This window comes from Hypoxylon trugodes, assembly GCF_022578975.1.
Source record: "Hypoxylon trugodes strain CBS 135444 unplaced genomic scaffold F4822scaffold_11, whole genome shotgun sequence".
NCBI classification, from domain to species: Eukaryota; Fungi; Ascomycota; class Sordariomycetes; order Xylariales; family Hypoxylaceae; genus Hypoxylon; species Hypoxylon trugodes.
The window spans coordinates 1,299,148-1,313,221 of record NW_026250026.1 but is presented as its reverse complement, the minus strand read 5'-3'; the positions used below and the strand labels follow the sequence as shown (position 1 = coordinate 1,313,221).

Here is a 14,074-nt window from a genome sequence, read left to right as displayed (position 1 = left end):
TGTTGGTAATAATAACATTGTTTCCAAGGCCTTTGTAATGGGTTACTAGCAGCACCATTTTTAATATACTTGTCGAGGGGCAGACAAAGAAAAGTATACTATTGTTTTGAGGACTCAATCTGGGGCTATTGACCTAGATGCCTTGTTAGCCCATATATCGATAGGAGGCCACCATGTTCCAATAGGCATCAACTCATACATAAGAAACAATTCACAGATTAATCCACTAAGTTTCATTAAAAAAGAGCAGGGAACAGTTTGTTTAAGGTGCTCTATTAACCATGGGTCTCATCTATAGAGTACCTAGGTACCTTCCATCATAATCTTACGGGACATAAAGACGTGCTCATCATCCTAAGGTAAAAGCAAAAGAATTTCGATTCGCCATTTTCGCCTTTGCTATGCAATCGAGGGGAATTTTGATTCTCGGTGAAGTATGAAGGGATCTTACCCTAGCTTAAACCCCTGAAGAACCTCTTCATATCTGTAATAGCCATAGTGACGGCGCCGTGCAAATCGGGATTGCGGTAGCAATTGCGATAGGGGCCGTTACTAGGCTAAGGTAGATTGATGGATGTGTAGGTATCCATCGCTTATACCTCGAGAGATAAATCTATCGAGACAAACCACATCTTCCAATTGGTAGATAAGTCTCATCAAGGGATTATATGTCCAGTCGTGATTCTGTATGCCGTTGGTGCTTGAAATGCTGAGACGAGCGCTTAAGCTACATATTTATAGGCCGGTGAGCCATCAGCTAGTTCTGTTCGCTCGAGGTAATCGCGATTTATTAACGCCTCAATTCGTTTCTTGATAAGCGACACATCGGGCTTAAACCGACTCGCCAAGACTTGGATAACCTCAGTAATGAGTTGGGAATGAGCAAGCTCCTTGCGTTGCCTGTTATACAATGTTAGCTATGTTGCCCCCTTGTTATGCTCACATATGAACTTGAACTTACTTCATGATACGGACGATGGCGGCGTCCGTGACGTACATCCTCGTTTCCTCATTATTTTTGTCTGTCTCTTTACGCTCCTCATCGTTCTCAACCCTATTGCCAGAATTCACTGTAGGGGCTTTAATCTTGATAGCCTTGCTTACAAACTCGCGGTTGAACGTGAACCTGTCAGTAGTTTTCACGAGTTCTTTCGTCTGGGATTCCTTGAGAAGAACACGGCATGGTTTGAGTACCGCAAGGGAGGTCAACACGTTAACAAGGTCTTGGTGAGGAATATTTGTCCGTTTCTCAATTTCCTCGAATGATAGCCATTCATCTTCAGCGAGATCATTGAATAGCAAAAGTACTATCATGCCATAGGTCGTCACGTGTATTTCGTAGCGACGCTCCTTGCTGAGCGGACCGGAAGTCTTGCCAGGAATCTTGGGAAACACGCATTTAACATCTGCTGCGCCCATGTTCCCCAGCCAAGTCAGCACACGCCCGTTGCGATTGATGCTGTAAAACTTGAAGAAGCTGTCTTGAAGTGCCCGAATCTCATGTGGATAGATAATCTTAGGTCTCGATCCATCTTCGGCCCAAGATGTTTGAGCCGAAATGTTCTTAGGCCAAGTGTTGCCACCAAGGACATTTATGGTTAGATCGATACGCTTGTCATCAACTTCGCCAAGACCACGAATATGATCTCGATATTGTTCGGTTGTCTCCTTGGAAGTACTCATATCCCTAAACATACCCTCGAATTTACGCGTAAAGTTATTTCCTAGCGCCCCTTTCATTCGTGAAATCATATCCTGTTCGACTTCTTGGCTCTCGGATTTAGCATATAATAGGCGACGTGCTAGATGCTTCTGATAGTATGTCTCGAACATGTCCTTGTCACTAAGATAGCGAAGGAGAGTTATTGCTTTTTCGAGGACACTATCTACCTCGGCTTCGGTCTTGCCCTTGATGCCTCGTTTAAGGTTGCTGTCAATGAAAAGTGACAAATATTCCGAACATCGGTCGAATGAGTTAATAAAATCGGAAAAACTCTTTGTCAACGCAGTCTGTAAAATAAGATCCTCATCGAAACAGGTCCTCCAGACTCGGTCAAACTTGTCCTTGAGACGCAACACATCATCAACCCACTGGATAGCCGCTGCAGTTTGTTGAGCCGCGGCACCCAAAGCCTTTGACTTTGACTTTTCTGCCCCATCAGCGGCCGCCTCTTCCGCATCGGGTTGCTGGGCTATGCTGAAGTCGGTGTTGTTGAGTGTCTTTTCTATTTCAATTCCCAGTTCGATTATTCGGGAGGAAACAGCGTTACGCAGAACTACTCTCTTGGAGTCAATGCGGGAGACGAGTTGATAAAGGATTGTGAGATCTTCGGTTCTATCATTATCGATCATAGCCTTTATACCGCTGCCTTCCATGCTGAAGAAGTCCCCTATATGCTTGGCGATGAGTTCTTCTTCAAGTACACGTGTGATGTTGTGTAGGGAGAATGGTGAAACCGTGGTCTGACATCGCTCGACCTCCTCGTTGAGTCGTCTCTGCGTATATCGAAGCCACGCACTTGCATCACCTTCTCGAACGAGTTTATCGCACTCGGCCTTATAGAATTTTCGACTGGAATCAAGGTATTTAGGCTCGAAGAGAGTCAGATATAATTGTTCCTGCTGATTCTCTTCATCTGTCTCAAAAAGATCTTCTAGCATAGAGACGCAACTGCGCAATAATGCCTTGTCGATGACGTCTCCTTCTCTTTCCATATTTATTTGGTCGATTATTGTGGCGTTGAGGATTTCGTAGACGAAACATCCGGGTCCGTTCGATAGTCCCATTTTTAGGATATGATCGCGGAATAGACCGATGGTGGTAGTATAGATCGAAGGCCTAGTATGATCCTGAATGCAACCACGTTCAAGGTACATAAGAATGTCTGCGATCATATTCATAGACATGTTGTGGTTTTCCCACGAGCTTCGGACTCCTTTCAAGAACTTTTCACCCATAGCACGGCGTTCGACCGTGCTTGAACCGGGAACGGCTTCAAGTGTAGTGGAGACTAAATTTTCGGTAATGAGACCCTCAATAGGGGGTAGTATTTCGTCGGCAAACCATTTTTCCTCGAAGTCCTTAACGCGATCGTAAAGTTTATTGCCCGCCTTCTTAAGAACGATCTTATATGAGTACCGGTATAGCTGCTCGAAGGAAAGGTCACCGGCGTTACGGGTATGTATAGCATGTAGGGCATCGCGAAGCTTCTCCCAACACACCTCGAATTCATCGACGTTACTGGATTGAACCACAGGCTATTACATTGTATAGTTGTTAGCCAGCTACTACAACACAGCCTTTTCACGGGTAGATTAAAGAAAGTTAGGGTGTAAGCTGGCGACAAGGCTACCAACAGGTACTAATAGGCGATATACTACGGAGCGCTCACAAACTATGAAGAGCACTCGCAGAACTGTAGTGACATAGGCGCTTTAGAGTAAAAGGGACGCAGGCTTGGTGGGGATGCGACCTACCCTTCGAGGAGGCCGAATGCGACCACTCCGCATCATGGAACCTCCTCGTCCACTAATCATGTTTTCATACTATTGATGCCAGCGGTCGAATTATTTGGAATCGAGTTGATCGGGGAAGGTTATGAGACGTAAGTAGATCGGGACTTAGATAGGCTGCGAAGGTAGATCCTGGAGAATTCCTTAAATCCGAAAAGTTGGGCGTGTTAGGAAGCGTTACATGTGAAGAACATGTTGAGGGAAAGAAGATTGAGAAAGCGTCGGGTTTGATTGGACGTATTGCATATGTATATGTAATGAGCCACAAAGACGCGATGCAAGCACGATAGGGAATGTCGAAGTTGCTGTTTCCACCACAACTATAGGTGAGGCGTAGGTATGTAAGGCCGTACTTGCACTTCGGCGTCATAAGTCGACTGGGAGCTTTAGTGATCATGGAAGGGACGAATTGCTTAGGCGGCAGGGCAAACGCGATAAATGTGGGTCTATGCCCCGCCAATCCGTGCCTAGCCACAGACGTAATGCTGTGGAAGCATGCTTCCGGAAGACATGCAGGGGTGTCCTCTTATCGAACCTTATCGATTAGATATTATGGTGCAACCAAATTCTATAGATTGCGTAATTTGCCTTCTCGTCTCGTACTATCGAAGGCTCGACGTCTAAAATCCAATCTTCTTTTTTTCTCTCCTAACTATAGGAAATGGCGTCTAAATCAATATCGAGCCTCTTATTCAATCCAATCTTACGTTCTTCAAGGGGAGTAACTCCTCGTATACTCCGACCCTATTCCTGCCTCCCTCGAACCTCACAACCGGCTACCCGTCGATTTGCCCACAATATACCGAAGCCCCGTAACCAGACACTCGCGAAGTCAGAAACATCGCCATCCGAGCAGAAGTCGCGAAAGCTCTCCGAACCCCATTATGAGTTGACGCTCACATGCGTGCCTTGCGGCGACCGCTCAACCCACCACATATCGAAACAAGGATATCACCAAGGATCCGTCCTCATCACCTGTCCATCCTGCCGAAACCGACACATAATCAGCGACCATCTCAACATCTTTGGGGATCGCAAAATCACAGTCGAGGACCTCATGCGGGAAAAGGGTCAACTAGTGAAACGAGGAACTCTTGGTGAAGACGGCGACGTTGAATTCTGGGAAGACGGAACTACGACGAAACGAGACACCGATGACGAGGAGCGAACTTGGTACGATCTCTTAGAAGAGCATGAAGAAAACGTGAAAAAATATCGAAAAGAAAATGGGCTCCCGTATCAGCCCATTTCGCCGCACGGAAATGTAGCTACCCCTCCGTCACCCAGCGCCACCAAACCCACAAAAGAAGTACCGTCGACACGGCGTAAATACTCGACAGAATCAACTTCCCGGAACAGTCAGGACCACAAACCTAACAACAACGAAGCTACCAACAGAAAATTTCCCCGGTTCAGATATATAGAATCCCGTGAACCCCTAGAAGACGCATCGCAAAAAGCCTCAAACGGTGAGATCGTGGACAAAACAAGTAGGTGGACTCTAAAGCGAGAAGACAAACATTTCTTCGAAAAGCTCGCGGCCCTAGGGGACAGCCTACAACCCCCCAAAACCGTGTCTTACAAGTGGGACCGAGAACCAGCGAACCCGTTCAAAGGCATCCGAAAAATCGCAGTAAAAGGCGATCCCGAACTATGGCGTCCTCTAGAGAAGCCCGAAGAACTGGACTACCTTAAGCCACCCATTCGGAAACACAGAGTCTCCTCCTCCGCTTCGCCCCTTGCTCCGCGCAAAAAGAATTGGGGGAGCCGTCAAAAGCGTATATATACCGTGATTCCTTCTTGATATAAAAAGCCTGAAGCACTCCATTTTGGAAATAATGTATTATACCGAAGTTATCGTGGTCAATCTTTGAGGGTGATTCATTGCTCGTGCCTTAGCTCGTAGCGCAATTCAATATACAAAAGAAAAAATGCAAATAATATACATGGTTCAGGTGTACCGGAAGTAACTTAAGCCTTAAAGCAGAGGAAAGCATATGTACAGCAGAAAATACGAAGGCGTATGATTTATCGCCTTAGATCGACTCCGAGTTCTTAAATGGCGACATGTTAGGATCAACATAGCACGGTTAATGACTTCTAATCAAATTAAGTAAAATAAATGATCATTTTACGACTAGCATTTTTATATAACGCTAGTATAGCTACCTAGGTAATTGGGTATTTTCCCATCCTCTATTTTGAACCAAATACGCCAAAAATGGAGATCAATATCTCTTGATAATGATACGCATGTCTTAGTACTCTCTCCTCCTGTTCCTATTCTGCTGTCCCTTCTCCTTTCTCCTCTTAACCTTCTTCTCAAGACGGCCCTTCTTCCACTTCCCGAACCGCTCTGGCTGTGTAACAGCTTCAATCTTCCTCTTCTTAGACCTATTCTCACGACGACTTCTAGCTCGCTCCCGCACTGCGAGTAATTCTTTGGTATATTCAGCAGTACCGAATTTCTTCTGCAGTAGATCCATGACCTCGCCGGCTTTGGTCTTTATTCCCTCATGTCGCGTCTTAAAGACTTCGTCGAGCGAAAATGGTGTAGGAATTGAGGGGTTAGTGAGATGGTGTAATGGTGTGAGGAGAATATTGAAAGAGGGGCGCAATACTGAGTCGGGTAATGTTGAAGTAAGGATCGACAAAATGTCTAATGCAGCCACTTTAGGTATGAGCGCACGGGCGTTCGGTCGTGTTTCCTCAACCAGAATTTCGGAAAGCCACACGAATAGCGTATGAAGAGTGATTTTATGCGTGTTCTCTTCTTCCGCATCAATGCCACCCCATTCTTCCTCTTCGTCCTCTTCAGAACCTTCCGCATCGCTGCTGGCAGATTCTTCATCTGATGACCCAACATCCAGGAACTTGCTGAGCATCAAAATGATCCTACTAACTTCAGTAGCCAAGGTTTCATCTAGGTCCGCTGGGCTTTCTCGAGAAGATACCACTTCATTGATCGCATCAAGAGACGTACTATTCTTCCTTTGCATTCTCTTTTTCCATCTTTTGATAGGTGCGGGGCCAAGAACACCGACAGCATAAAGTGTTAATTGACCAACCATTTGTTGCTGTAATTGAAGGCCGTGCGACCCGAGGATGGTCTGGGCGTTATTGGCACCTTTATTATTCTCATTGAAATCGGTCAAATAAATCCGCAATAGACGCACACTTGAGAGTTTGACATTAGGGTCCGGATGTGTCAGAGGAATTGAGACAGATTGCCATAATCGTTCGTGCGCCAGCGTAATTGACGGGTGCTTCTCTATGACTATAGGTACCATTTGGAGGATTGTGTTGATCAACTCCGAATCTTTTGCAAAAGTCGAGTAATTGTTCAAGACATTAGCTGCTGTCTCTAATAAGAGGTCTAGGTCTTTGCGGTCCCTTGGTGCAGGATCCCGAGCCTCAAAGTAAAGAGCAAATGCTTGAATCGCCAATTGCAGCACCGAAGGATTGTCATCTTGCTCCGTCCAGGATCGCATGAGCGTTAAAAATTTCGAGGTTCGTTCTTTATCTGCTTTCCGGAATACTTCCTTGATGAGTTCACCAGCAGCCAAGCGACATTTTTCGCTGTCATCATTTACCAAGACGAAGACTAGCGGAATGAAGCAGGTTGTAGCAACCTCCTGGACAAAGTCATCAGCCGACTTCATCAATAGAAGATGTACAACTTCCATAACCGAAAGACGACCTCCTTCCCTTTCGTACTTCAAATTCGCGACGATAAAGCTAAGTTGTTTAGCCCACCGGTTTTTCTTCTGAGGATAATCGCGGAGGAACTGGAAGAAGGCACCCCGGGCTAGATCCCGTGTATCTTTGTCGTCATTGGTGATCATGATGCCTCCCACGTAGTCTAGAGTATCGTAGACCGTAGCAGTTTCAACTTTGCGATCAAGTATCGATCGCAAGAAGTTAAATGTGACATGTCGATAGAGAGGCTCTGTTAAATCGTCTTTGACCTTATTGAGAAGTATGTCGACGGCAGCATCTTTGACCACAACATCACGACGGTCTCTGATGATGACGGACATGAGTTTCAAAGCGCTCTGGGCAAGGTCCGTTGCAGTTGACGTAGAAGTCGACATACATTTGGAGGCTTCCTTTGACGCGACCTTGTAAAGTTTCGTGGATTCGTCGGTCTTGAATGGAACCTTTACGAGAATAGTTAGAAGCTTGAAAGTCGCTATCTTAACTTCTTCTTCGCCTCCAACTAGAGCATCACCAAGGATCGGTATAAATCCGGAAATGTTGACGGCATTGCGAATGTTGTCGTATTTTTTCAGCACGGACCGTAGCACATCAACAGCAAATCGCACTAGTTTGTATGTGTATTTACTGGTTGTGCTACGGTCGCCGCTCTTGTTAGCGCCCTTTTGAATGAGGTATCGCCTCAATTTCGGATCCAATTTCAGTTCTGCACGTGGCTTTTCGCTTTCATATACTTCCTGGATAACCTCGTAGCAGAATACTAAGGTATCTCGACTATCAGCAGCGGAGTTCCCGAATAAGCCGGAAGCGATCCTAGACAACAAGTCATCAATCTTTCGCACCATACGCAGGTCAAGCTTTTCAAGCAAGAGTGACTGAAGAGGCCGCACAAGATCAACAAGATGGTTGATAGAAGCGGTTCGAGCGATAAGTTCCATGGAATCTTGACTCTTACTGCTCTTAACTTCCTTCATCTTGCTGACGTACTCTTCTGCTTCTTTTTCCAGGCCCACGACGCCGAAAATATCGTCCATAATAACGCTAACAATCTTATCAAGGCAATAGTCAAGGTCCCCGGGCTTGAATTGGGGAATTACATTGACTAGAATTGTATGCATCGTATAAGATAACACGTGGAGTTGATATCCTCTAACGAGAGCACCTCGGAGTTCATTGAGAACGAACCCAAAATAAGACGATCCTAGAAGGGATGTCATGGTTGAGAGCGTGCTTCGCGCCATCTCTCGAGACTCCCATGCCTTGCTTCGTAGAATGTGGCAAATATCAGTAAGCACACCAGGGAGTTTCTGGTTAAGCGATTCTACCGGAAGCACCTTCAGAATCTTCACAATGATAATACCGATAGGAACACGAGAGCTGACTGTGGTTTCGTCTTTCTCGTGGATATACTCTAGAAGAGGCGGCAGGATGTTGGTCAGAACGTCTTCGTTTAATTTCTCATGTGCGGGCATTGTCGTCGCCAACTTGGATTTCGCCATCGGAGCTGTAGAGTCGACATCCATTGCATCTTGATTTTTCTCTGAAGCTGCTGTCGCAAGAGTGTCCACGAACTTGCCCAGAAGTCTGATCAATTGCTTTTGAAGTTCTGGCTTCGACTCGATGTAGCCGATATACCGGCGGAATGTGGCACGATATTGAGGCCACTCTAGAGAGGAGGCTATATCAGCAATCGTTGTTGCTGCTTGGGCACCAACGCCATGATCATCACTTCCCTCCTCTCGACCGAAGATAAAGTGCTCGAGAAGAGGTATGAAGAAATGGGTCAAGTTTTTGCTGTTCAGCGGCGTGTGGTGATTTGCTTTAGACAATAGCTGGAGAGCTCGCATTTGTCTCGCCGTCGCGGGGCTAAGAACGTTATTGAAGAAGCTCGGGTCTGGGTCCTCCTCGTCTGGTTTGGGGTTGATCGCCACAAGATCAGCGATCGGAGACCAGGATGGCATCCGCGACACTAAAAATCCGAACACTCTCACTGTTTCTCGTCTCACTGTCTCCGATGGCTCTCGCGCGTTAGAGTATAAGGCGGGCATCAAAATATTGGATAGCATATCATAGAATTTGACTTGTTCTTCAGCTTTTGAGCATGCTGCTGCCTCGATGAACTTGCACAGACCATCGGCCGAGTTCGCAGACAATATGCCATACTCCTCATCATGTTTGATATAAAAAGTCATGTTATATATCAGAGGTTCCCAATCCCGTGCCGTGAAAGGCGTGTCTCTCGGTTGTGAAATGGTGTTAAAAGCCGCCAATCGTTTCTCATAATCTGGCTCATCGATGCGGCTACTATCATAGGAATTGATATCAGCGCAGAGCGTAGACAGCTCAAGAAATAATGGGTCATTAGGGTATAATACGGCCAACACATTCGAAAGTGCTTGTCGGTTAACTCTGTCCCTGAAAAAGCCATATAGCGACGATATTGTTGAATAAATGTGATTTCTCAATTCGGTCTGAAGATCGTCTCCCGCCAGCCTAATGAAGTTTTTAAGCATAGAGAGCACAAGGCCCTTGGCTTTCGGATTAACGCGCCGGGAAGGCTGGTTAAGGAGGGAAACCGAAATATCAACAAGATCGGTAACATGAACTGACTGTTGTATGATGGGAGACAGTTCTACTATTGTCTCGACACATGCCATGAGTAGATCTCTTCCAACGTCACCCTGAGACTTGAGCACGACGCTAATGCTTTCTAGGATAACATTGATATTGGGTTCCAAAATTTCTTCTTGGATTAGTTCATTGAACTCGGATTGCGCTGCCGGTTGTTGGGAGAGGTCTGCTAGACTGCGCACGATGCCTAACGCAAATATCTGAACCTCGTCCTTGGTCTTCTCTAGTTTCAAGCACTCCATCAATTTTTCAATGATCTGGTTATCGACGGAGAGGAAGAAAGCGGTTCTTGGGATTTGCGACAACGTGGAGAGGAACTGAAGGACACCAGATACGCCTTGAGTCGTCTCGGACGGAAGCTTATCTATACGGGGGCTAACGACTTCTTTAATGAATGTATCTTTGTAAGGAGTCCAGTCAAAGCCAGGGGCATTCCGGAGAAGTGTAACCAAGCATTTTAGTGAAGTGCCTCTAACAACTCGCAATAGAGAGCTCTGCGCAGTTGCGTTATCTTCCGTATCCTCGCTGGTCTGGTTTAAACGCCGTGAAGAGAATACAAGACAGTAGAGTACCGCATTGAGAATCTTATCGGTGAAAGGTAGAACACCAGTCCCCATTTCGTTGATCATGGCCTCCATCATATTGAGGAAGCCGACTTGTTTTCGTACAGTGAGCAGTTCGTCGTTAACAATATCGTCACGTACTTGGGTGTCGTCAATAACCCTAACCCCACGGAGGTCGCCAAGAGCGACGTCAAGGAATTCCCCCATATCTTCGAGACTAAGCTGCCTCAAGACAGCAAGTCTAGTTGCGTGGAGACCATGACGTCCACTAGCAGCACCTTTCTTCGAAATTGTTCTTCCATAGAGCAACCTAAGTAACACAGGCATCATTTCAGGTCGCTGTTCTGGCTGAATCTGTTGATCGCCTTGGAATAAGACAGTTAGTTCGTTCTTAAACCGGGCTTCGTCAAGAAGGTACTCTAGATTCTCCTGAAAAGGTTTGACGCCTTCTTGTTTCCAAGTGAAGATGGCCTTGAGGGAAGATTTCTGAACCTCTATATCACCATTGGCAAGTAACTCAAGTAGGGTATCATATACATGGTGGCTCTGGTACAATACTTTGGGATTCGTAAATTGCGCGAAGACTCCAAGGAGGGCTTTCTTATCAAAGAGAGACCATGATGCACCAGTTAATTGGTCGAGTTGCCCCACTTCATCCTGCTCATCGGAATCTTTCGCCCATGATAGTAAATAGGGAACTAATTTCCGAGATCGTTTCTCTGCTATGCTAGGTGCAGCGGAAAATACTTTGAGTGCTTGAGACCTCGCGTTAGGAGGTGTAACAGGGACGAGAGTCTGGCTCTCCTCAAAACTCTCTAGCATAATTTCGGAAGAGGATTTCAGCACATGCTCCGCTTCTTGAGCTCGCCTATACAACTTTGATAGATTTAGACATTCGAAATCTGTCGCACCGGCATTTGATGAGCCAGTGGCTTCCTTCGGTGGCCCATCCCATCGCTTAGAGGGGACATCAAGCCAGTCAAATGCAATGTTAGATATGGCCTCTTCACCGGATTTCGCTTCACTAATTTGTCGTAGCGCTTCTACCGCGGTATCCCAAACTGGAGTTAAGCGTACCGTCATTTGCCCAAAGAGGAATGAAGGAATCGCACGCCGAAGCCAGGAGTCCTTGCTGAGTTGAGAATAGTTTGCTCCCAACTTTCGAATATGGAGCGAAAGAAGCCGGACATTCTGTAACTCCAATGGAGTTTCCTCCGCCTGGATCATTGTAGCCAGTGAATCTAACTCATCGGAAGCGGTATCAAGTCGATTGAGCAATTTCAAGGAGGCTAATCGGTGCTGATGCGAGGGATTGCATAGATTTTCAATGAGACTCTTCATGAATGGGTCTTCATCTTCCTCGCTGGAACTCCTCTCGCTCTGTGAGTGGGGGCTCTTCTTGTGACTGAGTTGTTCTTCATAGGCAATCATTGACTCTAAGAACCCAGTGAGTAGCCGATAGCGAGGGGTTGCCGCTTTTAGCAACGGCTCTAGGGAACCATCAATCTGCCCAGTAGCCTTGCTCAGTCGTAGGTATGCAGAAAACCCTTGGCTAACAATGAAATGTGCCTCTTCGCTGGCCAAGGACTGGGAGGGCTTCAGGGCCAGTTTTAATTTTCTTAATAGTAGCTCTGCGATCGGTCCATTTGTTGAAGGACGCACGCTCGTAGCTTCTAATACGTGGAGAAGAGCCGAATATTTGGGTAAACATTTGTCGCGCCATGTTTTGGGATCTTTATCATATCCAGTTGAATTTCCTTGCTCAGGAAAAGGGGAAATTTCGAGTCGTTCGAATTTGGTGACAATTTGGTCTTGCCAGGATTGGGGCAATGAAAAACTGTCGGCGTCTGTGGCTGAAGGAAGTGCATTCGATTTTACCATTCGGGGTAGTAAAATACACAGCATCTCCTCATTAGGACTCTCAGACCAATGTGTCACAACAAATCTTTTCCCCAATATTAATAATCATGCACGGCAAACGGTTAGAGATTACTTACTTTTGGAATTGTTTGAGTAAAAGGCTGCGAAACCTGGTAGAATCAAGATCGGAAAAATATGAGCAGAAGGGTATAAACCATCTCATCAAAGGCTCTCGTGTCATTATATTCGTGAAATCAGTGATATATGGAATGATAGAATCTATCGGCGCTTGCTGCCACACAATAGCAATGTTAACCATAAGTTGTTGCCATATGGCAGATGAATCGATTTTTTCGAAGTCATTCTCGGCCTTCATGAGTGCCTTCAAAGACTCTAATAGACAACTTAGTATTGTTGACCAGTCTGCAATTCGGGTACCTTTTCGAACGCCGCATATTGTTCCTAATAGTCGGACGTACAGGCAATTGCGTAAAGGATATTCGCCACGCCGTGAATCGTTGGTAGCTACTTCGACTATAGATTTCGGAACAGACTCGAACGTTTCGGATGTCGTATGATGTACAATGCTAACAAGTACGCCACAGACGAGGTCAGTCCACGTTACGGGATCTGAAGAAATGCATTCCTCATCCGGGACAGACGCGATTAGCGACTTGATGATTTCGGGACCACTAGTGTGCATGCCACGCCCTTGACCTTTGATAGCTTCCGCAAACATGGTCATAAGTCCGTGATGGTACAATCCGAACTGTTTATTCTCCCTACTAGCTTCCAGATCCTGTCTTGCATGTTCAACCAACGGCAGCAGAGCTTTCTCTCGGTTTGCAGGTGCGGCTGCTTTCTTGACCAAGAAACTTAATGCTTCAGCAGCGAATCGGGCAATGTGCGGAGGAGTCCGAGCTTTACCCAGCAGTGGTGCTAGAGCATCAAATGTCGGTCGAATATCTGGGATCAGGAGCTTCGACAGATATTTAAATAGAAAGGCCAAGCAACCAAAGGTCCATTCAATAACCGCGGCATCTTGGGGTTTGCTCGCGATTCCGGTGAGCAATGATAAGGAGGTTTGGTAATGCTTCTCGAAGCGTGTCCCAAGGTCATGTGCTAAAGCTGTAAGGAGGTCTAGGAGAGGTTCCAGCGATTCTGCCTCGTGCGCCGAAATGTATTTGGCTAGTAATTCCATGATCTTGTCCTCGAAGTGTAGGATTTGTGGTAGACTGTCGCAGAAAGGTCGAACTTCTCGTCGGAAAGAGGTGAACTCTCTGGAGATATTGGTATCTGCCCACTTTTCCATGCCATTGCGAAAATAAGAGGTTGTGGTATCGAGGCTTTCGGTTTCGAGGTCATGTCGTCGTACTTTGCGAAGAGGATCGAGGGAATGGAGCTTGGAGATTTTGGTCGTAAAAGATTCCCATCTATGGTTCTTCTGAATTCCTGTATTTCCTCTTCGGGACTTGACTATACGTCCCGATTGTGTTGAACGCATCTTGACAGCCGTAGTTCCCTACCGTGGTAGAGAAACCGCTTGCCGCTGTTGCTGTTCTTGTAGTTGATTCCTAGAAGTCTTGGATTCTTGTCCCACATAAATCACAACCAAAGACTCTCGGTCGCAACTTTTTTTTTAATCTTTTACGCTAAGATAACGCGATAATGCAGGTGGATATACCATATTGGGTTAGCGTACTGATGTACCTAGGTACCTTCCTGGTTTTTTTTAACAGCAGGCACTGTCTTCAATGGGTCTGGGGTAGCTCTTTTAGCGCGAGCTCACC

At 46.1% G+C, this 14,074-nt stretch overlaps 3 protein-coding genes across 3 annotated transcripts; 1 reads left to right on the top strand and 2 right to left on the bottom strand.

Moving 5' to 3' along the window:
- Positions 1-722: 722 nt before the first annotated feature.
- Positions 723-3,537, bottom strand: F4822DRAFT_434701 (putative cullulin 3; the record flags this gene model as incomplete). Its single annotated transcript, XM_051462054.1, has 3 exons — positions 723-900; positions 962-3,258; positions 3,478-3,537. 3 exons carry the CDS (start codon positions 3,535-3,537, stop codon positions 723-725), a joined length of 2,535 nt encoding a protein of 844 aa, XP_051309363.1.
- A 569-nt stretch (positions 3,538-4,106) lies between these two features.
- Positions 4,107-5,615, top strand: F4822DRAFT_421089 (DNL zinc finger-domain-containing protein). The gene has a single exon (XM_051459760.1). It carries the CDS (start codon positions 4,175-4,177, stop codon positions 5,315-5,317), a length of 1,143 nt encoding a protein of 380 aa, XP_051309362.1. The 5' UTR covers positions 4,107-4,174; the 3' UTR covers positions 5,318-5,615.
- F4822DRAFT_421088 (armadillo-type protein) lies at positions 5,616-13,851 on the bottom strand. Its single transcript, XM_051459759.1, has 2 exons — positions 12,422-13,851; positions 5,616-12,369 (listed from the first exon to the last, which is right to left on the bottom strand). The coding sequence occupies exons 1-2, from the start codon at positions 13,786-13,788 to the stop codon at positions 5,772-5,774; spliced, it is 7,965 nt and encodes a 2,654-aa protein (XP_051309361.1). The 5' UTR covers positions 13,789-13,851; the 3' UTR covers positions 5,616-5,771.
- Positions 13,852-14,074: the final 223 nt, after the last annotated feature.